The sequence below is a fragment of the Hypanus sabinus genome, chromosome 22, assembly GCF_030144855.1.
Source record: "Hypanus sabinus isolate sHypSab1 chromosome 22, sHypSab1.hap1, whole genome shotgun sequence".
Classification (NCBI taxonomy): Eukaryota; Metazoa; Chordata; class Chondrichthyes; order Myliobatiformes; family Dasyatidae; genus Hypanus; species Hypanus sabinus.
The window spans coordinates 9,332,927-9,358,798 of record NC_082727.1 but is presented as its reverse complement, the minus strand read 5'-3'; the positions used below and the strand labels follow the sequence as shown (position 1 = coordinate 9,358,798).

General features: G+C 46.2%; 1 protein-coding gene across 1 annotated transcript in view; it reads right to left on the bottom strand.

The window, feature by feature from the left end:
• The window catches only part of LOC132379806 (semaphorin-4G-like), a 66,083-nt gene extending 64,461 nt beyond the window's left edge, over window positions 1-1,622 (bottom strand). Inside the window, exon 1 of the mRNA XM_059948089.1 lies at window positions 1,577-1,622. Within this exon, the coding sequence (XP_059804072.1) occupies window positions 1,577-1,622 (46 nt within the window). The remainder of the gene's footprint in view (window positions 1-1,576) is intronic.
• Between the last annotated feature and the right edge of the window lie 24,250 nt (window positions 1,623-25,872).

Genomic DNA, 25,872 nt, shown 5'->3' with positions numbered 1-25,872 from the left:
AGAGTATTTCACCCCCCTCACCTCACCCTCTGTCCTCGGCCTCCTGCAGAGTATTCCACCCCTTCACCTCACCCTCTGTCCTCGGCCTCCTGCAGAGTATTTCACCCCTCACACTCTGTCGTCAGCCTCCTGCAGAGTATTTCACCCCCCTCACCTCACCCTCTGTCCTCGGCCTCCTGCAGAGTATTTCACCCCCCTCACCTCACCCTCTGTCCTCAGCCTCCTGCAGAGTATTTCACCCCTCACCCTCTGTCATCAGCCTCCTGCAGAGTATTTCACCCCCCTCACCTCACCCTCTGTCCTCGGCCTCCTGCAGAGTATTTCACCCCCCTCACCTCACCCTCTGTCCTCAGCCTCCTGCAGAGTATGTCACTCCCCTCACCCTCTGTCCTCAGCCTCCTGCAGTATTTCACCCCCTCACCCTCTGTCCTCGGCCTCCTGCAGTATTTCACCCCCTCACCCTCTGTCCTCAGCCTCCTGCAGTATTTCACCCCCTCACCCTCTGTCCTCGGCCTCCTGCAGAGTATTTCACCCCTCACTCTCTGTCCTCGGCCTCCTGCAGAGTATTTCACCCCTCACCCTCTGTCCTCGGCCTCCTGCAGAGTATTTCACCCCCCTCACCTCACCCTCTGTCCTCAGCCTCCTGCAGTATTTCAGCCCTCACCCTCTGTCCTCAGCCTCCTGCAGTATTTCACCCCCTCACCTCACTCTCTGTCCTCGGCCTCCTGCAGTATTTCACCCCCTCACCCTCTGTCCTCAGCCTCCTGCAGTATTTCAGCCCTCACCCTCTGTCCTCAGCCTCCTGCAGTATTTCAAAGAAGCTAAATGTAAATTCGATAAACCGCACCTTGTCGACCCTCCAGACCCGTTCTCGACTTCCAGCCTCAGCTCTGTCAGGAAATGCTTTCACTTTTGACATTCGGCCGGCTCTGGACATCCTTTGGCTCAGAGCCTCCCTCTTTCATTGGTAATTATTGCCTATGTTTGCCCATGTTTCATTTGCTCAAAGACCTTGCAGGAGCCATTTGCTCCTGAAGCCTATTTCAGTTTTCAATACAACTTTCCCATTCTCTCCCTGTACCCTTTAACTTCCCTGTATTGACCTTGGCCGTGAATTCATTCAATGACTCCGTCCCCTCAGCACTTTGGGATGAGCATTAAACCTAATTCTGACTCTGAGAAATTCCAAAATGTTTCTAATGCCCAGAGATGAACTCGTTCCACCTCCATCAGAAATGATGGAAAGGGTTAGGTTGGTCAGCACAACGTCATGGGCCGAAGGGCCTGTCGAGTTCTATGTTCTAAATTAGTGAACCTTTGAAGTTATGCCTCCAAATTCCAGATACCGCCGCTAAGGGAAACAGTATCCGGCCTTCATTTCCCCGTCTGTATCAAGTGGGGTAATGCATTTCCCGACACCGACACTGGGTCGGGGCTCACTTTCAGAGGCTGTTCATACGGAATTACGCGAAGTAGTTTAGCCGCGTTTCGTGTTTGGAATGCAATTAGTGAGTTTTTACGATTCTTCTCTTCTTAAACATAAACGCCTCCGCTGATTTTGTTTGCAAATACCTACATCGGTGACTCGGATGGTCCAGGACGATTCTAAAGTTACTGAACATGTCGGCCAAAGCAGTCGCATTGAAACTGCCAGAGTTTGGGGAGCAAAATGGATTGTAAAAGCCAATTCACGCTGCGAGAAATCTCCGCCGACGACACCAAATATCTCTGGTGGTGGCATCGCTCAGTAACTCCACGGCTGCGAGAGCGGGGAGTCTCCAATAAATCCCAATCGCCGCAGACTACCGGGGTCTGAGCAGTTGTTCTGGTCCGGCCTCGGCGATGCTGAGCCGCCTCTCCACGGAAATCGCCCTCCTGGTTTTATTTTTAAAGAACTCTTCGTGCAGCAAATGCCAGATCGCTTTGGCGGTGCCGATTGCCTTGCAGCCTGGACAGTGCCAGTGGTTCTGGACATCCGAACGTCTCAGCCGCCAGGCTCGTCTCCTGTTCATTCCGGACAGGGCGACCCTTCCCGGGTGACTCGGGTGCTGCCGGTATCGCCTATTGATGAGCGACGGAACCTCCATCGGCAGCAGGATCCGGCTTACGGACGCGACGGAACCTCCATCGGCAGCAGGATCCGGCTTACGGACGCGACGGCTGCTTCAGTGGGCGACATCACACATGGGATTTCGTCCTGGGCTCGACCTCTGCTCGGTGTATTGAGAACCACTCCACTCATAACCACAATATATATATGTACCCGAAATATAATCACTATGTATTAGCTATTTACTATACTATGTAATCACTTCCAGGTACCAAATATTAATATGTATTATTTTCTAGACACATTTTGTTATGTGTTGTTTTCACTAGATACTTTGTACTCTTTTAGCTGCTTATTATGGCACTTACAGAACACCTGTTGTTTTGTGGCACTATTAGCTGAGATGTATCCCACGTATTACACTCAGCCTTTGTTCAGTATGAGATAACAGTGTCGGGCAGGATGCTACGGGAGGGAATGTAATGTGAGGGGGCTGTCTGGAGAACATAATCTTGGCAAAGACTCAGGTCCCAATGCGAACGGGTGGTACATAATGGTGGCACACCGCGGGCTAGGCAAGAGCGATTAATTAATTCATATATAGATGATATGCAACTAAAAATCGATTGGGTATGCTAGTGAAACCGGAATGTAACTGAGATAAATAATTACTATAAAGAACGCTGTACACCGGAGCTCGGCGGGCTTTCGGTGACAAGTTCATTGATTGCCTCAGTCTTTGTTTCCAAATAAAGGTTTAAACTTCTCGAAGAACTGTTTGCGTCTCCTGGTCATTTCAAGTAACCACGACAGGTGCAGATCTCCTGCGTGCCCAAGGACTGTTACTGATCACCAGAACTGCCGGCTTGTGGATGTCACGGACTTTGGGTCGGTACCCTGCTCCCCCAGTAAGTTCCCAACGACTCCGTCAAAGTCATGCACCACCGCCATGACTGGGCTAAATCCCGAAGCTCACCAAGCCCACATTCTCCAGCACAGTCACAAAACGCGGGGTCGAACACCTCATTTCCATGCCCACATGGGCAGACTGGACCCAGAAGAGCTGGTCACCGCGAACGCTGAGTTTGCCAACATGGAAAAATTCAGCATTGTTCGCCAGCCAAATAGCCCCTGGGCTTTACCTCTTCGTCTGGTCCCTAAATATGTTGGTGGTTGTCACCCATGTGGCGATTACCGATGTGTTAACGAGGCCACCAAGACCCCGGCGAATCGCATAACTAGGGCTGTGGACAGGACTTTAAGCTATATGGTAGAAGTTAGGTTCAACAGATTGGAGAAGTTTGGATAAAGGAAAAGAGAAAAGTGTGGATAAAGTTAAAGAAAAAGCAAAAGATAATAAAGAAAAGTAAGAGTGGAGTGAAGAAAAGTCAAGTGCAAAAGCGTAAAAGATTACAAGATTTTAAAGGCACATTGAGTGTAAGGGCACTTTTATCTGAATGGCAGCAGTATTGGAACCAAGGTCAGTGAACGTGGCTCAGAGCAGTACAAAGGGGCCATTACAGAGCTGTGGTTGCAGGGTGAGAGGATTGGGAATTAAATATCCAAGGATATCAGGCAATGCGGAAGGATGGGCAGGAAGGTAAGGGAGGTGGGGTAACTCTCTTAATTAAAGATGAGATCAGGGTGATAGTGAGAGATGATATAAGATCTAAGGAGCAGAATGTTGAATTCATCTAGGTCAGGCATGGGCAAACTACGGCCCGCGGGCCATATGCGGCCCGTTAAGCTTTTTAATCCGGCCTGCAGAACTTGATGAAATTATATTAATAAACCTTGTTAACGTTTTCTCCCCGCAATTCTGGCGTTTTCCCAATAGATGACGCACTCTATACACATTGACCTTTGTTGAGGTGCAGCATATTACTCAACATTTGCGCTTTACTTTGTGACCTTGTGGCGACCCATTTCCTGGCACATCCGAACCGGCTCACAATTAGCCAGCGTTCCGGCTAAGGGAGATAGCCTGCGGGGATTTGCGAGCACAGAGCTCCGCATACCGGCGCTCTCCCTGCTTTGTCATTGTGCGGGTCGTTGTTGAGTTTTGGCACAGGGGACAATTGAATAAGAAGGGACAGGACAAGTAGACCTGCATCTCCTACCGTTTTTGAAATAAAGACAGTCAGGAGGAGAGTGATGATGATAGTATCTTGAAGGATAACAGAATTTTCAGTGCTTTAAAATAATAACTGTTACTATTAAAAAGCTGTATTTTATTCATTTAATTTTCAGTGTTTTAAAAGTCATTTCAATAAATAGCTAAATACCATGGGACTTCAAAGACAGATATTTTGTTGTAATGCATTTGTTCATTTTCAATTGAAATTAAAGCACATGTTTTCTACATGTCCCATGATATTTTATTTTCTCTTTTGAGGTGTATTACCAAAACACTCCGTCCATCTGCTCCTGGTCCGGCCCCCTGTCAAATTTTAGAACCCTTTGTGGTGCTCAAGTCAAAAAGTTTGCCCACCCCTGATCTAGATAGAGATCAGGAACAGTAAAGGGAAAAAAAAAATCAGTGGTGGGGGTTGTATATCGACTGCCAAATAGTAACATTACAGTGACACAGGCAATAAGCAAAGAAATATCTGAGGCATGTAAAAATGGAAAACAGTTTTCAGGGGGATTTTAACTTGCACGTAGATTGGGTGAATCAAGTTGGTCAAGGCAGTCTGGAGGAGGACTTCATAGAAAGCGTCCGTGATAGCTTTCCTGAACAGCATGTTACTGTACCTACAAGGGAACGTGTTATCTTAGATCTGGTCCTGTGCAATGAGACAGGTAAAATTAGTGATCTTGTAGTTAGGGATCATATAACCATATAACAATCACAATCACAGCACAGAAACAGGCCTCTGGTTTGAGTCACTGCCCTCGGAGGGACCTCTGGTTTGAGTCACTGCCCTCGGAGGGACCTCTGGTTTGAGTCACTGCCCTCGGAGGGACCTCTGGTTTGAGTCACTGTCCTCAGAGGGACCTCTGGTTTGAGTCACTGCCCTCGGAGAGTCCATTGGGTCCTGCTGATCTTGGAGATGTTATCGAAATTCTGAGATTGATGGATTGGACGATAGACCATATTGGCCTCTTTCAGTTCTATTTTTTTTCATGTCCTTGTCCATTCTTCCTTCTTGCCGATCGGTGGGCTGGGGGGTTTGGGGTTTGATGTTCTTATTGGTTCTCCATGTGGGCGATATGTTAGTTTTTGTGCAAGGGAGGAACTGGGGGGAGGCTGTTCCTTTTCTTTTCATGCAGGGGGTGGGATTGATGTCTTTCTTTCAACTGCTACTATGGTTTTCTGTAGTCATATAACCATATAACCATATAACCATATAACCATATAACAATCACAGCACGGAAACAGGCCATCTCGGCCCTCCGGGTCCGTGCCGAACTCTTAATCTCACCTAGTCCCACCTACCCGCACTCAGCCCATAACCCTCCACTCCTTTCCTGTCCATATACCTATCCAATTTTACCTTAAATGACATAACTGAACTGGCCTCTACTACTTCTACAGGAAGCTCATTCCACACAGCTATCTCTCTCTGAGTAAAGAAATACCCCCTCGTGTATCACCTTAAACTTCTGCCCCCTAACTCTCAAATCATGTCCTCTCGTTTGAATCTCCTCTACTCACAATGGAAACAGCCTGTTCACGTCAACTCTATCTATCCCTCTCGAAATTTTAAATACCTCGATCAAATCCCTCCTCAACCTTCTACGCTCCAATGAATAAAGACCTAACTTGTTCAACTTGATCCTTTTGGAAAGAGTGATCACAGTATGATAGAGTTTCTCATACAAATGGAGGGTGCAATAGTTCAATCTAAAACCAGTGTATTCTGCATGATCAATGGAGACTACAATGGGATGAGGGAAATCTGGGAACACAGGCTATATGGTGGGACAGTTCTGGAACAGTGAAAGGTTTTCAAAGAGATTTTTCACAATGCTCAACAAAAGTATATTCCAGTTAAAGACAAGGACAGTAAGAGTGGAGAGAGCCAGTGTTGGATAACTAAGGAAATAAAAGAAGGCATCAAACTAAAAGCTCATGCACACAAAGTCACCAAGAGTAGTGGGAACTGGAAAACTGGAAAAACTTTAAAAAGCAACAAAGTACCACTAAGCAAGCAATAAAGAAAGGGAAGCTAGATTATGAAAAAAGACTAGCACAAAATATAAAAACAGATAGTATAAGTTTTTATAATTATATGAAGTGGAAAAGGGTGGCTAATGAAGGTAGGTCCCTTGGAGGACAAGAAGGGGGAATTGATATTGGGTAAGGAGGAAATGGCCAAGGCTTTGAATGACTATTTTGTGTCAGTCATCACAGTGGAGGACATGGTTAACATGCCAAAGAAAGATGGTATAGATCCCGATGGGAGATGAGGACCTCGATACAATAGCTATCTCTAAAGATGTAGTGCTGAGCAAACTTGTGGCCTGAAGATAGATAAGTCCCCTGGTCCTGATCGAATGAATTCCAGGGTACAGAAAGAAATGGCAGAAGTTATAGTAGAGGCTTTGGTGATGATTTACCAAAATTCTCTGGACTCTGGTAGGTCCCGGCAGATTGGAAGATGACAAATGTCATGTCACTGTTCAAAAGAGGAAATAGGCAAAAGGCAGCTAACTATAGACCAGTTAGTTTAACATCTGGAGTTGGGAAAATGCTTGAAGCTGTCATTAAAGAATAAATAGTGAGGCATCTGGAAAGAAATGGATCCATCAGGCAGACACAGCAAGGGTTCAGCAAAGGCAGGTCCTGTTTGACAAACTTACTGGAGTTCTTTGAAGAAATAATGAGAGCAGTGGATAGGGGGGGAACAGATGGACATTCATTTACTTTCGATTTCCAGAAGGCGTTCGATAAGGTGCTGCATAAAAGACTTATTCATATGTCACGAATCCCATGACAAGTTGAAAAGGACCAGCAGAAATGGAACACAGCTGGAATCTGGTTTACTATAAATTCAGACTATACTTATTACCACTACGAATTAATATCATTAACACTGGATAATACGATACAAGTTATAAACTATTTTATATATATATATATCTCCGTAAATGTGTGAGTGTGGATAGAAAGATAATAGTCCCGGAGGTAGATATCAGTTTTATGGTATTAGGTAAGTTTAAGCAGTTCAGTTCACTTTATGTTGCGTTGAGGTGAATTGATGGAGAGAGAGATAGTTAATTGAGTTGATGTTTACATTGGCAGCTTTAGTTGTTCTTGCTTCCGAAGTCTTTAGAGTCACTTCGTGTGAACCCCACACAGACACAGACGGACAGAGCCCCTCCTAGGGAACGGTCTACTAACCCATGGCAAGGGTTCACCAGCAGCAGACCCCCACAGGCAAGCTCTTACCCAATATAAAGCTATCAGGCAGGAACTTCAAGCATAAATTGGGAATAGATGTTCTCAGGGAAATGTATAGAAGGAATGTGGCAAATGTTCAGGGGATATTTGTGTGGAGTTCTGCATAGGTACATTCCAACGAGACAGGGAAAGGATGGTAGGATACAGGAACTGTGGTGTACAAAGGTTGTTGAAAATCTAGTCAAGAAGGAAAGAAGAGCTTACGAAAGGTTCAAAAAGCTAGGTAATGATAGAGTTCTAGAAGATTATAAGGCTAGCAGGAAGGAGCTTAAGAAAGAAATTAGGAGAGCCAGAAGGGGCCATGAGAAGGCCTTGGTGGACAGGATTAAGGAAAACCCCAAGGCATTATATGAGTATGTGAAGAGCAAGAGGATAAGACGTGAAAGAGAATAGGATCAATCAAGTGTGACAGTGGAAAAGTGTGTATGGAACCGGAGGAGATAGCAGAGGTACTTAATGAATACTTTGCTTCAGTATTCACTATGGAAAAGGATCTTGGCGATTGTAGGGATGACTTAAAGCGGACTGAAAAGCTTGAGCATGTAGATATTAAGGAAGAGGATGTTTTTGGAAAGCATCAAGTTGGATAAGTCACCGAGACCAGATGAGAAGTATCCCAGGCTACTGTGAGAGGTGAGGGAGGAGATTGCTGAGCCTCTGGCAATGATCTTTGCATCATCAATGAGGGCGGGAGAGGTTCTGGAGGATTGGAGGGTTGTGAATGTTGTTCCATTATTTAAGAAAGGGAGCCCAGGAAATTATAGACCAGTACATCTTACTTCAGTGGTTGGTAAGTTGATGGAGAAGATCCTGAGAGGCAGGATTTATGAACATTTGGAGAGGTATAACATGATTAGGAATAGTTAGCATAGCTTTGTCAAAGGCAGGCCGTGCCTTATGAGCCTGATTGAATTTTTTGAGGATGTGACTAAACATATTGATGAAGGTAGAGCCGTAGATGTAGTGTATATGGATTTCTGCAAGGCATTTGTTAAGGTATCCCATGCAAGGCTTATTGAGAAAGTAAGAAGCATGGGATCCAAGGGGGTATTGCTTTGTGGATCCAGCACTGGCTTGCCCACAGAAGGCAAAGAGAGGTTGTAGACGGTCATATTCTGCATGGAGGTCGGTGACCAGTGGAGTGCCTCAGGGATCTGTTCAGGGACCCCTACTCTTCATGATTTTTATAAGTGATCTGGGTGAGGAAGTGAAGGGATGGGTTAGTAAATTTGCTGATGACACAAAGGTTGGAGGAGGTGTGGATAGTGTGGAGGGCTGTCAGAGGTTACAGCGGGACATTGATAGGATGTAAAACTGGGCTGAGAAGTGGCAGATGGAGTTCAACCCAGATAAGTGTGAAGTGGTTCATTTTGGTAGGTCAAATATGATGGGAAAATATAGTATTAATGGTAAGACCCTTGGCAGTGTGGAGGATCAGAGGGATCATGGGGTCCAAGTCCATAGGACACTCAAAGCTGCTGTGCAGGTTGACTCTGTGTTTAAGAAGGCATATGGTGCATGGGCCTTCATCAATCATGGGACTGAATTTAAGAACCAAGAGGTAATGTTGCAGCTCTATAGGACCCTGGTCAGACCCCACTTGGAGTAATGTGCTCAGTTCTAGTCGTCTCACTACAGGAAGGATGTGGAAACCATAGAAAGGGTGCAGAGGAGATTTACAAGGATGTTGCCTGGATTGGGGAGCATGCCTTACGAGAATAGTTGAGTGAACTTGACCTTTTTTCCTTGGAGCGACGGAGGATGAGAGGTGACCAGATAGAGGTGTACAAGATGATTGAGGCATTGTTTGTGTGGATAATTCGACGCTTTTCCCCAGGGCTGAAATGGCTAGCATGAGAGGACACAGTTTTAAGGTGGTTGGAAGTAAGTACAGAGGAGATGTCAGGGGTAAGTTTTTTTTATGCAGAGAGTGGTGAGTGTGTGGAATGGGCTGCCAGCAATGGTGGTGGAGGCGGATACGATAGGATCTTTTAAGAGACTCCTGGATGGGTACATGGAGCTCAGAAAAATAGAGGGCTATGGGTAACTCTACGTAATTTCTCAGGTAAGGACATGTTCGGCACAGCTTTGTGGGCTGAAGGGCCTGTATTGTACTATAGGTTTTCTATGTTTCTACCTGGTACATCTTTGGACTGAGGGGGGAACTGGAGCACTCAGGGAAAACCCACACATTTCACATGGAGGGCGCACCGAGACTCCTTACAGAGGATGCCAGAATTGAAGTATGGACTCCAGCGCCCCGATCTGAAACTGCATCATGCTAACCGCTACACTATCATTCACACTTTCAAGGGCTTGGCCAAGGACCTTTATTGTTGGAGAGGCGTACGGTACAGAATTGCTGGAAATGTTGGGACAGCAAGTGTAACTGGCTGGTTGTTGATTGCCACGGGTTTGGGACAAAGGGCCTGTGTTAGTGCAGTATGCCTCTGTGTCTCTACCACAATATAACATCAGGAAAATATTCTGCATTCCGGAAATAAACTGAGAATTATGGAAATAAAAGTTGCTCCAGCAGCATCTGGAGTTGATGTTTCAGATCTCCTGTTAGGGGAGAGGGAGAGCAGTGGCTGACAAAGAGGGGAGAGAGATAGAGGGAAGAGAGAGAGAGAGAGGGGGAGAATAGAGAGAAGCGGAGTGAAAGAGAGAGAGAGAGGGGGAGAGAGAGAGGGGGAGAGAGAGGGGGGGAGAGAGAGAGAATAGAGAGAAACAGAGAGAGAGGAAGGGGGGGGGGGAGAGAGGAAGAATACATTTACACAGAGATGTTTCCAGCTTTCTTACACAGCAGGAGTGAATGGTTCAAAGCCACACACTGTGTGGATGTGCTGTGAGAGACATTAACACAAGAGCTAAGCAACTTAAAGCCATTTCCTTCTAATTTTCAAGGGAAAAACGAAAGCAAATAAGAGCCAGCAGCTGGTCATTCAACTCCTGGAACCTGTCAGACCATTTGAGCTGCCTCAGGTCTCATCCTGTCTTCTGTCTACCACCACCGGCCCCCACCCACACCTGAGTCCATCTTTCCCCTGACAGCTCCAAGTTCACCCCTTCCCTTCAGCTTTCTATACTGGCTCTTTCTCTTCTTTCTTTCTGGCCCGGGTGAAAGGTGACTGTTCATTTCCTTCCATAAATACTACCTGACCCACTGAGTTCTTCCAGTCCTTATCTCTCCTGTGTCAGTTCCCCTTTGCCCTCAATTCCCTGATTCACAAACAGTTATTTACCACCTTCTTAAACATCCCCAATGTTCTGCCATCTGGGATAGAGAATTTCAGAGATTCACTGACCTCTGCAAGGAAAACATTTTAACTTCGTTTAGTTCCACCGCACCTGTAAAAGGACGCTTCTTTACAAAGATTGTGAATCTTTAAATTTGCCCTTTTAAAACCTCTCGTAAAAATGATATTCATGTGACATTGTGTAACTCTCTCCCAGCTGACACTCTGACCCCTCCTCTCCTCCTCCTGTTGACAGCCACCTCGTGTCAGATCACCAAGTGCACCGGCTCCGGTGACGCTGCGTGCAAGTAGTCCGTCGTGCCCAACTCCGTGTCGGGGCTGGTTGTCCACACTCTCAGGCCCAGAGCACCGAGCCCCAGTGGCACAGGGTGGGCTGCTCTGTTGGAGAGTCCCTCGGTGAGATCTTGAACCCACACCGTTTGCCAGCGTAAGTCGGTGTGGAAGGTCACACAGGGTGTCTCTAGTGGTGTACAGAGGGGTGGGGTTCCTGGCGAATGCACCCCCTTCAAATTTCTTCCAGAAAACAGAGAAGCTTTTGTGGAATCTTGCTGTGCTCAAACTGCCTGTTGAGTCTCTTACAATGAACAAACATCAGAGAAACCTTGATTGGCTTGACAGCCTGTTGGGGCACCCTGGAAACTTGGCAGAGGATATAAAAGTATAGATCAATCATACACACGCACGCACACTCACGTACGCACACACACACACTCACACACACACACACACTCACACAGACACACACACACACACTCACACACACACACACACACACACACACACACAGACACACACACACACACACACACACACACACACTCACACACACACACACACACACTCACACAGACACACACACACACACACACTCACACACACACACACACACTCACACACACACACACACTCACACAGACACACACACACACACTCACACACACACACACACACACACACACACACACACATTACAAAACTTAGGAGGTTGATGTGGAAGGGAAGTCACCCCAGGAACCACCACCAGTGGGGCAACATGGCCTCAGGTTCCATGTCTCTGCTGTCATTCATCAGCAGAGTGTTCTCCTGCTTCATCCTTCTGAAAGACACCTGTCATTTACACACAATGACCCACACAGACTGTCCTGCCACAATCATCGAGCTTCCCTGTTTACTTGTGCCTACATTGTAAACTATTCCCGGAACAGAAACACAATAAACCAAAACACACATTAACTGTCCACCCGGCCTCGATCAGGATTGTTTCAGCACCACTCGTCTCCAGATCCGCCCATTAAATGGTTGTCTTTCTACTCCACCCTGCCTGTCTCTGCCAACCTGTGTGCTTAGTGAGAACACGAGAGAGACTACAGAAATGCTGGAAATCCAGAGCAACACACACAAAATACTGGGGAGCTTGTGGAAACGTCAACTGCTCATTTCCCTCTGTATGTTCGTATTGTCCGCAAACTTGGCCACAAAGCCACCTATTCATCATCCAAATCATTGAAGTATAATGTGAAAAGAAGTAGTCCCAACACAGACTCCTGTGGAACACCACTAGTCACTGGCAGCCAACCTTTATTCTCAATCTTTGCCTCCTGCCTGTCAGCCAATCTTCAATCCATGCTGATTTCATTCCTGTAATACCATTGGTTCTTATCTTCATTAGCAGCCTTGTGCTTACCTTGCCAAAGGCCTTCTGAAAATCCGCCAACTCTCCTTGAGTGCCCCCAATGCTCTTGGATTTCTGACAAACTGCTAGTGTCTTCCACAGTGAAGACTGACGAAAAGCACTGATTCAGTTCGTCTGCCATTTCTTTGTCTTCTATTGCCACCTCTCCAGCATAATTTTCTTGTGGTCCAATATCCACTCTCGGCTCTCTTTTACTCTATATATCCGAAAGATCATCTGGTGTCCATTTTTTTTGTATTATTGGATACCTTGCCATCTTTTCTCTCCTTACAAACAAGAGAAAATGTGTGTGTTGCTTTTTTCTCCTTATTTTTCTGTTTTAGTTGACCTTTGTTGGTTTTTAAAAGTTTCCTGGTCCTTTACCTTGCCACGAATTTTTGCTCTATTATATGCACTTCCTTTTCCTTTTATGCTGTCTTTCACTTCCTCTTTGGGATTTATCTATCCTGCACCTTCTGAATAGCCACCAGAAACTCCAGCCATTGCTGTTCTGTCATCATCCCTGCTAGTGTCCCCTTCCAATCAGCTTTGACCAGCTCCCGCCTCATGCCTCTGTAATTTACTTCACTCCACAGTAATATTGATACATCTGCCTTTACCTGCTCCCTCTCAAACTGCAGGGTGAATTCTATCATATAATCATTAACTCTTAAGAGTTCCTTTACTTTAAGCTCTTTTAGTCAAATCTGGTTTATTACATAACGCAAATCCAGAATTGCCTTGCCCCTAGTGGGCTCAACCACAAGCTGCTGTAGAAATCCATCTCATAAGAATTCTACAAGTTTCCTTTTTTGGGATGCATCCCCTGTGATTATCATACCATTCTTTTTTACAATGTCCCACATCCTGACTACTGTTTGGGGGTCTGTATATAACTCCCACTAGGGTCTTGTTTACCCTTTCAGTTTCTTAACTCTACCCACAAGGATTCTACATCTTCTGATCCTATGTCACCTCTTTCATAGAAACACAGAAAATAGGTGCAGGAGTAAGCCATTCGGCCCTTCGAGCCTGCACCGCCATTCAGTATGATCATGGCTGATCATCCAACTCAGAACCCTGTACCTGCTTTCTCTCCATACCCCCTGATCCCTTTAGCCACAAGGGCCATATCTAACTTCCTCTTAAATATAGCCAATGAACCGGCCTCAGCTGTTTCCTGTGGCAGAGAACTCCACAGATTCACCACTCTCTGTGTGAAGAAGTTTTTCCTCATCTCGGTCCTAAAAGGCTTCCCCATTATCCTTATACTGCGACCCCTCATTCTGGACTTCCCCAACATCGGAAACAATCTTCCTGCATCTAGCCTGTCCAATCCCTTTAGAATTTTATACTTTTCAATAAGATCCCCCCTCAATCTTCTAAATTCCAGTGAGTTTAGAAGATCCAGTCTAAGGATTTTATTTTTTTTTACCAACAGAGCGACCCCACCCCAGCTGCCTACCTGCCTGTCCTTTCATTACAATGTATATAATGCGTATCCTGGGATGTTGAACTCCCAAATATGATCTTCTTTCAGCCACAACTCAGTGATGCCCACAATGTCACAGCTGCCAATCTCTAAATGCACTACAAAATCATCTACCAATATCCTTGCGAGCACTCATTCTAATAATATACCTTCAATCCCATAATCATCACCCTTTTCGATTTCCCTCCCAAGTTACACTTCAACTCATCTGACTGAATGCAATTTTGCCCAGTCACCTGCCTGTCCTTCCTGACGGTCTCCTTACACACTGTATCTGCTTGTACACCAACTGCCCCATCCTCAGCCCAATCACTCTGATTCCCACCCCCCTACCAAATTAGTATAAACTCTCCTCAACAGGTCTAGCAAACCTGCTTGCAAGGATATTGGTCCCCCTCGAGCTCAGTTGTAACTCATCCTGTAGAGAACATACCTTCCCAATGATGCAGAAATCTGAGACCTTTCCCCTCGTACCAATTCTTCAAATACACATTCATCTGCCAAGTCATTCTGGTTTTACCCCCACTGGCACATGGAACAGGCAGCAATCCAGAGATTACTACCCTGAAGTCTTGCTTTTCAGCTTCCTACCTAGCTCCATATATTCCCTCCTCAGGATCTCCTACCGTATACTACCTGTGTCATTGGTGCTAATATCTACCATGATTTCTGGCTGCTCACCCTCCCCGTTTAGAATGCTGTGGACCCGACCCCTGACCCCTGACCCTGGCACCTGGAAGGCATGGTACCATCTGGGAGTCTTTTCCACATCTACAGAACCTGCTGTCTGCTCTTCGGACTATGGAATTCCCCTTCACTGCTGCACCCCTCTTCTCTTCCCGTCCTTGCTAAGCCACAGACCAGACAGTACCAGAGAACTGCTTACTGTTGTTTCCCCTCCCCCCAACAAAATCCTAGGGGATACACCTATTATTGAGGGAATGGCCACAGGGGTGCATTGCACTGACTGCCTATTCCCTTTCTCTCCCCTGACAGTCACCCAGGTACCTGCCTGCTGGGACTTAGGGGTGACTACTTCTCCCTAGCTCCTATCTATCTCCTGTATGAGCCGAAGGTCATCCAGCTGCAGCTCTGGTTCCTTGTACACGGTCTCTAAGGAGCTGCAGCTGGATGAACTTCATGAAGATGTAGCTATCAGGGAGCCTGGAGGTCTCCCAGAGATCCCACCTCTCACACAAAAAACATACCACTAACCCTGGGCCCATTTTCCACACACTAGCTATCTACTACCAGAGAAAAAAAAAGAAAATTATATTTACTAGAAACTTACTTAGAACCTACACCTGTGCTTACCCAAGCCTGTTGAGCTAAAGTATCCCACTCTAATAGGGGCCCACTCCAACAATGGCCACTCTGTTTACACCTTCCTTCCTTTTATTGGCTCAGATAAAACTTACTCCCAACGAGACTTGTTCTTTTCAAATGGCTGGGAAAAATCTGGGAACGTTTGGAGGCATAACGCTCAACTGAGGAACTCCGCCAACCTCATCAAACTAACCTGACTGGATCTGCCAAGACACAATCCCACAGTCATACTACTGAGTGCAGCCCTACCCAACTACAGAACCTCCCCCATGACCTCGAACTGCCCCCTTCATGTTCACCGAGTCCCCAAGCCACACAGTCTCTACCCCAGAAGTACAAACTTGCCCTGCTGTGACATTCCTTACCACACAGGAGGCTGAGTACGTTGGTCAGACTCCCTTCAGAACAGGGATCTGGTTTCAGACACAATGCGGAGCTCAAACTCCAGAGAGTTTGATCACATCTCATCCTCCCAAGGAATCCCAGCCAGTGAAGAGAATAAACAGGAGAGAGTAAAGAAGACAGAATGTGGATTTCTTCATAAAATTAGACCTTTCTTTTACTTGATTACAGACAGGAATGAGACTGAACCAATTAACATTTTTTGCTTTCTACTGCTGGAGAAGTTGATTGATAGTTCACTAAAGCTTGTGATTACGTGAGTAACAACACACACAAAACGCTGGAAGGTCAGGCAGCACCTGTGGAGGGAAATGAATGGTTAACATTTCGGGCCGAGACCCTTCGGCAGGACCGGAAAGGAAGGGGACAAAAGCCGAAATAGGACAGTGGGGTGAAAAGGAGGAGATGCGGGTGAGCATCAACAGGGGTGAAAGGGAACCCCATGTTCTGAAAATTAACAACTCAGGTAACAAGAGAGAAAAGCCCCATCATAACGTTAGTAACTGTGATTCAACCTTCTCCTTCTCTGGAAAACTTTAACCAGGAAAAGCCGCTAGTTGGCTGAACTAGAGAGGTTGGGACAGGGGTCAACAGCTGAGAGGCCACGATGTGAATCGGTCAGCGGCTGGAGGTTTGCTGAGCATCGTGTGTCTCTAGAACCTCTGGGCTGACCGGCCAGTTTGCATCTTAATCATTCTGGGAATCATTAACACGCCGTAATTATTCCTGAAACCAGAGTCCCACAGAAGGACTTCTGCAGTCTGGAATTCTGTGGAACTTGTTAAAGAAAGTGGATCTCACAGTTCCATGACACAGCCCCAATTAACACCCATTACTTGGTCCCGGAAAGTCACCCATATACTAGACAGTGGCCAGTATATAACCCCTGTGTGTGGGATAGGAACAGATCACAGGTGTAACCTGAAGATAAGAGAATGCCCAGTATATAACCCCTATGTAAAACATTCATTACATAATCACAGAAAACACTGCAATTCATCTCCTGTACTCCTGCTATATGGTGTCTGAGATGTAACCACAGTAAAATTCCAGCCATGTAACCTTGGCAACTCAATATAAAAAGGTAGCACTTTACCTTCTATCCGTATTGTCTTTCTGGGAATACTGTCCATTTCCATGGTGTGCGTCACCGGGAACAAGCAAACTCCGAGTAGTAAAGACAACAAGAGGTGCACTCCACCATCACGGCCACTCGCTTTGGGCATGGCGAAGTGGGGAATTCTGCTGACGTTGGGTACTGAGAGATAAGGCAAAGGGGCAAGATGGCCACTCCTCGGGCATCTAGCAGTCAAGTAAATTTAATGCTCTCTGTGGGAATGAGCAGAAATCACATCAAAAGAAAAAGAACATTTTATTGTTGCACATGTCAAGTCATCAAACAGAAAACCAAATGGTACAACAGTGTGTGTCTCATGACGTTACACCTCTCCTTGAGTTCATCGAGCAATAATGTGCTGGAGAAACTCAGCAGGTCGAGCAGCATCTGTGGGGAGGAAAGGAATTCAGATCAAAACCTTGCATCAGGACTGGAATAGTTGATGACTGCCTGTCCCCCTCAATTCACACACTGTGTTAGTGGCAGGCCTCAAGCACTGAGGCACTGACAGACAAACACAGCATCCATCTTTTGCTGCACACAGCTTGTCTGTCCTTGGAGATCGTAACTGTGGGAACAATGATCATGAGATTCTTTAACATCCACCTGAGCAAAATTCAAAGCACATTTATCATCAAGTGTATGTGTGCCATATACAACCTTGAGATTCATCTTCCTGCAGGCACCCACAGAAGGTGAGGGCATTGAGACAAGAGTTTGGTCTGAAACCTCATCCAGATTAAGCCCAGATTAAGATGGGATGCTAACTTAAACCTTTGTGTCCAACTTCTCATACATCATTGAGCAGAAAAAAAAACACTTCATCAGATTAATCCCTTAGATGGTGAGTTCATTTTGTGAGGAGAAATTATACGTATCAGGCCTCTGTTCTTCTGGGTTTAGAAGGACTAGTGTGGAAGGATCAAGGCCCGGATATGGTGAGCCAGGCTCCACATTCTCAGATTAGAGGTGACTTGTGTGTTACAGCAGTCAGGTAATGGAAATTCACCCTAACAGAATTCATAAATCAATCTGGGATATGGAATTAATGTGTCAATATTTTTTCTTGATGCACACTCAGATGAAGTGGGTTCACATTATGGAAAACTACAATATGTACACGTCATGTGCTGGTTCATACTTTTTACTGTTATGCTGTAGGTATTTCATTTTGTGCTTTTCCATGCCAGCTGCTTGTTTTCAGCTAGGTTTGGGTTATCGTTGCAGATAAGGGATGAGGAGACAGGTCTGCCATCCAGTTAGGATGGTCAAACTAAAGGGGAGGGACACTAAGGTTGGGCTTGGGGTCTATGTTTGGTGTGGCTTGAGAGAGATGAAGAGGGAAGAGGGCATAGTATTCGACCCAGAGTGGGACAGTGATTTGACGCACCCGGGGTGAGATCGATTGAGGATCGGTGACTCGGGGAAACCGTGAGCTCCGACTTCTGCACGTTAGACAGTTTCATTAAAATGGGCTCTTCTCTTTTTTTGTTCTTTTCTTTACCAACCCTTTAGTCAAATTAAGAATTATAAAAGTAAATCTTTTAATTGTATGCGGCGTTCTTTCTGTTATTCCGTGGCACTCGTTCGTAACGGTAACGAATTACACAGCGTCCACACAAACGGAGGTTTCGGGGTGAGCTCGTGCCTCAGTCTCTCATGTTTGTCAGGGCCGGAGATTCTATTCCCGCAGCCGAGGGTTTCGTACAGTTTTATGCAAGTGCAACTCCCTCCCCCCTAGGTAAGAGGGGGTGGTGGGGGAGAAAGGTGGCTTTCCAGTACTGGGACAACCTGGCTGAAGAACTGCCACGATCTAATAAACCTGACCGCCAGCAGCCACTGGTGTAACCTGGCTCCCCCAATGACTTTAAGTGACGCAACGAAACTTCACTCAGCAAACTCTACAAACAATGGCTGATTGAAGTTCTTGGCCAGCTGAAAGCAAAAGTTATCATCTGTGTGGCATAAAATTCTCTGAACACCATGTGGTCACGGTTGCAAATTAATTCCTAATTGATTTGGTCAGTCAACGAACACCAACAGGCAAATGGCAACTGGAGCAGCACAGGGCTCCGTTATCCCACCACTCTTGTTCACAGACTGCAGAAGCTGACACCCAGGCACGTGTGCAAGTACTCAGATGACACAGTCATCATTGTCACTACCAACTCTAATGACAGCATCAATGAGGAGATCAATACATTTTCTGGAGGGTGTACGAACTATCTGGACCTGAACCCCAGTAAAGCTAAGGAAATGGTAGTGGACAATAATACACTGTCCCAACCCTGGAAATCAGTGGCCAGTCGATAGAGCATGTTTGAGAATACAACTACCTCGGCACAGCTATAGATAACAAAATCACCTTTAAGACCAATGGTGAGTTGATACTCTGCAAGTGCCAATAACGACTATTTTTCCTTAGGAAGATGTGGAAACTTCAATTCTATTCTTCAGAATTAGTACAGTCATTGGCCAGGAACAAGTATCTCTCAGCAGCCTCCATAAGAGAAGGACAATAAAGAAGGACATTACACATTCACTCTCATCCCTGCCCATCAGCACCAGAAGAGCCTTGTCTAGTTTTGTGCCTTCCTCCATTTGCCTCCTCAACACCCAATTTTGAATATCTAGTATGCATAGCACCTTTGACAGTAAAAACGGTCAGTTATGTGTAGTTGTATTTTCAATTACATGCATTAATTTTCAGTAATTATTATCTACTGTGAGTAGATTACATTGTGGTTAACTATATGTAGTGTGGTGTTGTGTGATGTCTTTACCACTGCACAAATGAAGTTCCTCATGGAAAATAAAGAGAATTGAACTGAATTGAAACTAGACCAATACACATACTCAAGGGCAACACGAGTGAATCTGCAGATGCTGGAAATAAATAAAAACACAAAATACTGGCAGAACTCAGCAGGCCAGACAGCATCTATGGGAGGACTCCTGATGAAGGGTTTCGGCCCGAAACGTCATCACTACCTCCTCCCATGTCTGGCCTGCTGAGTTCTGCCAGCATTTTGTGTTTTTTTTTTGATACACATGCTGTTCTCTTGAGTAAGGAATATAGGACGAGTTTTCTACGCTGTATTTCCTCATGTGGCCCGGATTTTAATAAGGGTGCCTGAAAGATTAGGCAGATTCCGGTCGGCTCACACTTACACTTACACACAAACTACCGGAGGAACTCAGCCGGTCTTGAGGAGGGAAGTGGATAGTTAACATTTTGGGTTAGGGCCCTTCATCGGGACTGGAAAGGAAGAGGGGAGATAGTATTAAAAGGTGGGGGAGAGGGGTGGTGCAAGAGCTGGTGAGGATAGGCGAATGCAGGTGAGGGGATTGACAGGCAGCTGAGGGAGGGGAGGGAGGAAAGATGTAAACTGGGAGTTGATAGGTGGAGGAAGCTGAAGATGGAACTCGATTCAGATTTATTTATTTATCACATGTACTTTGAAACATACAGTGAAATGTGTCATTTGTGTTCCCATCAATGCAAGATGTGCAGACGTCTTGTAGAAACACAGAGAAGTACTGCACAGAAACAGACCCTTCAGCCCATCTAGTTCATGCTGGAACCATTTAAACTGCCTACTCCCATTGACCTGCACCAGGACCATAGCCCACCATATCCCTGCCATCCGTGTACCGACCCAAACTTCTCCTCAAAGTTGAAATCAAGCTCGCATGGACCACTTGTGCTGGCAGCTCATTCCACACTCACAACCCTCTGAGTGAAGAACTTTCACCTCCTGTTCCCCTTAAACTTTCCACCTTTCACCCTTAACCTATGACCTCCGGTTGTAGTCCCACCCCACCTCAGTGGAAAAAGCCTGCTTGCATTTACCCTATCTATACCCCTCATAATTTTGTGTACCTCTATCAAATCTCCTCTCAATCTTCTACATTCTAAAGAAAACAGTCCTAACCTGTTCAACCTTTCCTTATTACTCAGGTCCTCCAGAGCCTGCAAGATCTTTGTAAATTTTCTCTGTACTCCTTCAACCTTGTTTACATCTTTCCTGTAGGCTGGTGATCAAACTGCACACAGTACTCCAAATTAGGCCTCGTCGACATCTTAGACATTTACACACATTTTGCAGCACATCTCAGTGCCAACACAGTGTGCCCACGATGTTCAGCAGAACAACAACAGCCTCAAAACAAGCCCCTTTATTCTCTCCCACCCACCCACCCGCTCACACACAGACAGGCCTTGAGCCTCAGGCCAAGCCACCTCTGGGCTTCCAAACCTGGCCAGGACTTGCAGACACACAGACATTGGGCACCTGACTTCCAAACATGCCATCGGGCTTTGATTGTTGATATTGACTCACCAACCATGGGAATTTGAACACGGGCCTTCAAATTCCAGATTCATACCTCAAGGGGCGTGGGGAGGTAGTGCCAGTGGCTCCTGTGCCTCCTGCCTGCATGAATCTCTGATTTCAGGACTCTCCGATCTGAGAGGACTTGCTGACCTGGGGTATCACCAGGCCTCATCCACAGGCCTGCACTGACTGTAGGGAATCTCTGGTCTACATCTCAGCATCTGCTGCTCAACATCCATCCGCATGGATCACTCTGACCATGGAACGCTCTGACCAGGACCCCAGCTCCTGCCTCCCACTCTTCACTTACTGCTCCTAACTCCTAACTCTTCTCATCCCTGTCCCTAAATCCTAACCTTCCCATAATTCCCCACATTGTCACCAAAAGCATTCCTGAGCCGGAGTGAGTCAACACTTCCCTCTGCAACTGGATCCACAATTTCCTCACCAATCGACAACAGTCTATAAGGACAGACCACCACAATCGTTCTAAATGCTCCACCTTTACTCTATTCAAGTCAAGGTCATTTTATTGTAATTCGACCATATACAGTACATGTATACCATCGAAGGAGACAAGCCCTCTGATGGTGGAAGGGAGACGAAGGTGCATAACACAAACTCCACAAACAACACAAGGTAATAACAGCTGCAAACAAATTCACAGATGATAATGTTCATTTCAACACAGGTCAAAAAGTAAACAGTATATGGTACTGGCAATTCGTATGTGATGTGACCTGAGCAGGGAGTTCAGCAGACTCACAGCCTTGGGGACAGAAGTCGTTTACCATCCTAACAGTCCTTGTCCTAATATTATGGTACCTCTTGCCTGGTGGTAGGGGGCTCAAAGAAATTGTTGGACAGATCGGAGGGATCTTTGACAATGCTAGAGGGTGGAAGAAAGACCCCAGTGATCCTCTCAGTGTTCCTTACAATCCTTTGTCGGGATCTCGCTTTCAGATGCCTTGCAACTCTCTGTACACTCATGACAGTGTGGCTAGATTCTGCCCTAACTCCATCTCTGAGTGTGAAGATGATAACACGTCAATGGGCCATCTCTAAAGTAACAAAGTGTTAGAATCGGCAAGCTTGGTGACATGGTGTCAGGACAAAAACCTTTCCCTTCAAGTCAGCTAAACAAAGGACCTGGTCATCGATGTCAGGAAGGCGGGGGCAAAGCACATGCTCTTGTCTTCATCATTGGTATTGAAGTTGAAAGGTGAGAACCTCAAGTTCCTAGGGCTGAACATAGCCAATAGCCTATCCTCAACCAACCACATGGACACCATAGCCATGAATGCTCACCATCACCTCTACTTGCTCAAGAGGTGAAGGAAATTTGACATACCCCCATTGATCCTGACCAAGTTTTAATCCATGCATAATGGAAGGCATCACAGATTTGTACTGCATCTGCTCCGCTCATGACCAGAAGAAACTGCAGAGTTGTCGATGCAGCTTGGCTCATCACCTGCAGTGGATCAGTTTCATTTGCTGGAGATTCAGTGTGTTTTGTGGTTAATTTTCTGTTTCATTCCAGCTTTTTTACTCTTAATGTGCTTTTCCAGTTAACCTGAGGGTGGACATCTTCTTCTTCTTCTTCTGTCAACCCGTCACGGGGCAGAGGCTGCCCACGGCAGCTCGCCGGAGTCCTCTGCCCTGGGCTGCTGGTTGTCCAGTTTCCGCTTTCCCCACATGACCTCTGAGCAGAGGTCCTCTCTCTCAGAGGTTGTCCAGTTTCCGCTTTCCCCACATGACCTCTGGGCAGAGGTCCTCTCTCTCAGAGGTTGTCCAGTTTCCGCTTTCCCCACATGACCTCTCGGCAGAGGTCCTCTCTCTCAGAGTGATGAGGTTTTTGGAGCTCCTGTAGCTCAGGGCTTTTGTGGGATGCAGTTGCTAGCCCCATGCCCAACCCTCCTTCTTCCACGGTTGGGCTTGGGACACTCTGTGGAGGAGTTTCTTGACACCTTGACCTTTTCTTATAAGCATCCAGTCGATAAACCAGCCCAAGATGCAGAGATCTCAGCACAATAGCTTTAGTTAGGAGTGTTATGAATGTACCACAGCTCTGAGGGGCCGAAGGGTGCGGGGTAGCCCCCTCCTTTGTGAGAATCGCAAGAGCATTATTGGGTTGGGTCAGAGGACCCAGGAAATGAGAGAGAGACATGGCCATTGTCTCCTGGAGACAACGTTTGTGGATTGGGGACTATGCTATGTGCAAGCCCTTGGGCAAAGTGGGCTGGTTGAGAGAGAGATTGCATCACCCCAACCTGATTGACATCTACTACCCTGCGAGTTAAGATAAAAGAGGGGCTGTCCCTACAGACCCTCAGATGCACCAGAAGAAACGCTAGTGATCCCGCAATAGCGGGAAGCCATTTGAAGGAAGCCACGTGCGTTTGGTTCCCTTGCCTGGGGGCTGGTGGCTGGTACCACGGAAAACAACTTGGAACTAACAACGGGGAACCAACTCCCCCGACTCAACAGATTGGCCTCATAAAAGACCCGGGCAAGTTTAAAACCGTCTCTCTTAAACCCAAAGAGCTGCAGCTTGAAAGGACAGTGACTTTTATCTTTCCATCGGACAATACAATATCCCCTAGACAAATGATAGAGCTATTGCTTATTGATGATTATTATTATACCCGTGGTTTTAGATTGAGTATTGACAACATATATTATCTGTATGTTTGCATTAATCTTCTTTTTGTGCCCTTTATCAATAAATACTTTTAAAAATAGTACCATCAGACTTCAATGGACCTCTCTATCTTTGCTGGTAAGTGATCCAGTTACGGGAATTTTGTAACAGGAGAAGACAGTGGACCTTGGAATAAAGAAGAGGAGGTGAGGAGCGGAACCAGAGGGAGGAAAGTGTGGGTGATGGGCAGATGGGGAGGGTGGGAGAGGGGAATGTGCATGGGTAATGGTGTTGGTGGGATAAGGCAGAAAAAATGAGACAGAAGGGAGAAGTTATCAGAAGTTAATGAATCTAACTTATTTGGTCTGCAGTCTCCCTTGTGTTTACAAGGTGCTGATCAAAGGGAGTTCTGCTTGATACCATTTCCCATTTCTCAGCATTCAACATCACCATCCTCATTACTAAATAAAACCCCGGCCTCTGTACCTCCCTCTGCAATTGGATCCTCAACCTCCTCACTGGGGGAGCTCAGACCGTGCAGATCAGTAAGATCCTCTCACTGACAATCAACACAGGCATACTTTAATGATGTGTGCTTAGCCCAGTTCTCTGCTCTCTCCACACTCATGACTACACACTGCTCAAACAGTGTCCATAAATAAGCAGAACAGGGAGAAACAGGGTGGGAAAGGTTGAGCAAGATACACAGGACATAATTCTTCCCTTGGTTAAAATAAGACAATAGTACCCTTAAAACAGCATGGTGAGTTCTATCAGCCTGGAAAAGCAAAGTTTGAAATTGGATCGGTCACTGATGGGAAATTCTAATGGCTCCAGAACTGGGAAGGGTCGGGTCACAAGGTGTAACCCTCCTGCCCCAGCTTGGACATCCAATGAGAGGTGTAGGTATTTAGAACAATGAGGAGAGAAGCCCACAAGGTGTAACCCTCCTGCCCCAGCTTGGACATCCAATGAGAGGTGTAGGTATTTAGAACAATGAGGAGAGAAGCCCACAAGGTGTAACCCTCCTGCCCCAACTTGGACATCCAATGAGAGGTGTAGGTATTTAGAACAATGAGGAGAGAAGCTCACATGCCCAGTGAGCTCAGAGATAAGCAGAGAGAGTGACTAGTGTCCTAACCTCGGCACCCAGCTGCCTAGAAGTAAACAAGCTCCCTTTGAACCAGCCAAGGCAGTGGGGACACTGTCTCAACGTGGACCTGGAGCGTGTGCAGACTGGAACATCTACTTCAAATGCACAAGAACACGTGTGCACCGGTGCAGATTACACACGTGTCAGAGCTCTCTGTATACAAATGCATATTGGAGTTACATTAAGCTATAGTTTGGTGCAGATGGCTTTAACAACACCATACCCACTACGCGCTTGGCTTTCTCTCCAACTCACACACACTTGGTCTATTTGAATGGAGACACAAGACACAGCAGATGCTGGGAAGCAACAAGCAATCTGCTGGTGGACAGAAGAGAATCTGCAGATACCAGCAATCCAGAGTAGCACACACGAAGAGCTGGAGGAATGCAGCAAGTCAGGCACCAACTACGGAGCGAAATAAAGAGTCAGCGTTTCAGGCTGAGGTCTTTATTCCTCTCTATAGATACTCCCTGATCTGCTGAGATCCCCCAGCATTTTGCATCAGCTGTAGGGAGAAAGGAATGGTTGATGTTTCAGGTCTCAGGACCAGGACCTGATGTAGGTTCTCAACTCAAAATGTCGACAATTCTCCCACAGACACTGCTCGGTGTGCTGAGTACCTTCAGGAGATGGTTTGTTGCTTAATTTACTCAACATCTCCACTTCCCTATTGATGATTTGATTTCCCACAGATTCTTTAATATAAGAAACCTACAAGAAAAGGCATGAAAAGCTGTATTTCCAAACCTTCTGTCTTCAAAGGACAATTTAAACCAAGGGTTCCCAACCTTTTGATGCCATGGACCAAAACCACAATGCAGGGGTCTGTGGACTCCAGGTTGGAAACCCTTGATTTACGCAAATATCCGATACACCAGCTCCGGTCCTCCTGCCACGTCTTACCTCCTTTCTTCCTCTCTCGCTGTTGGAAGCTCTATGTTGTCTTTAAAAGATGGAGTAACTGCACTCTCGTTGTTACAACCTTCAAAGAATTTCTCCACTGCTGGAA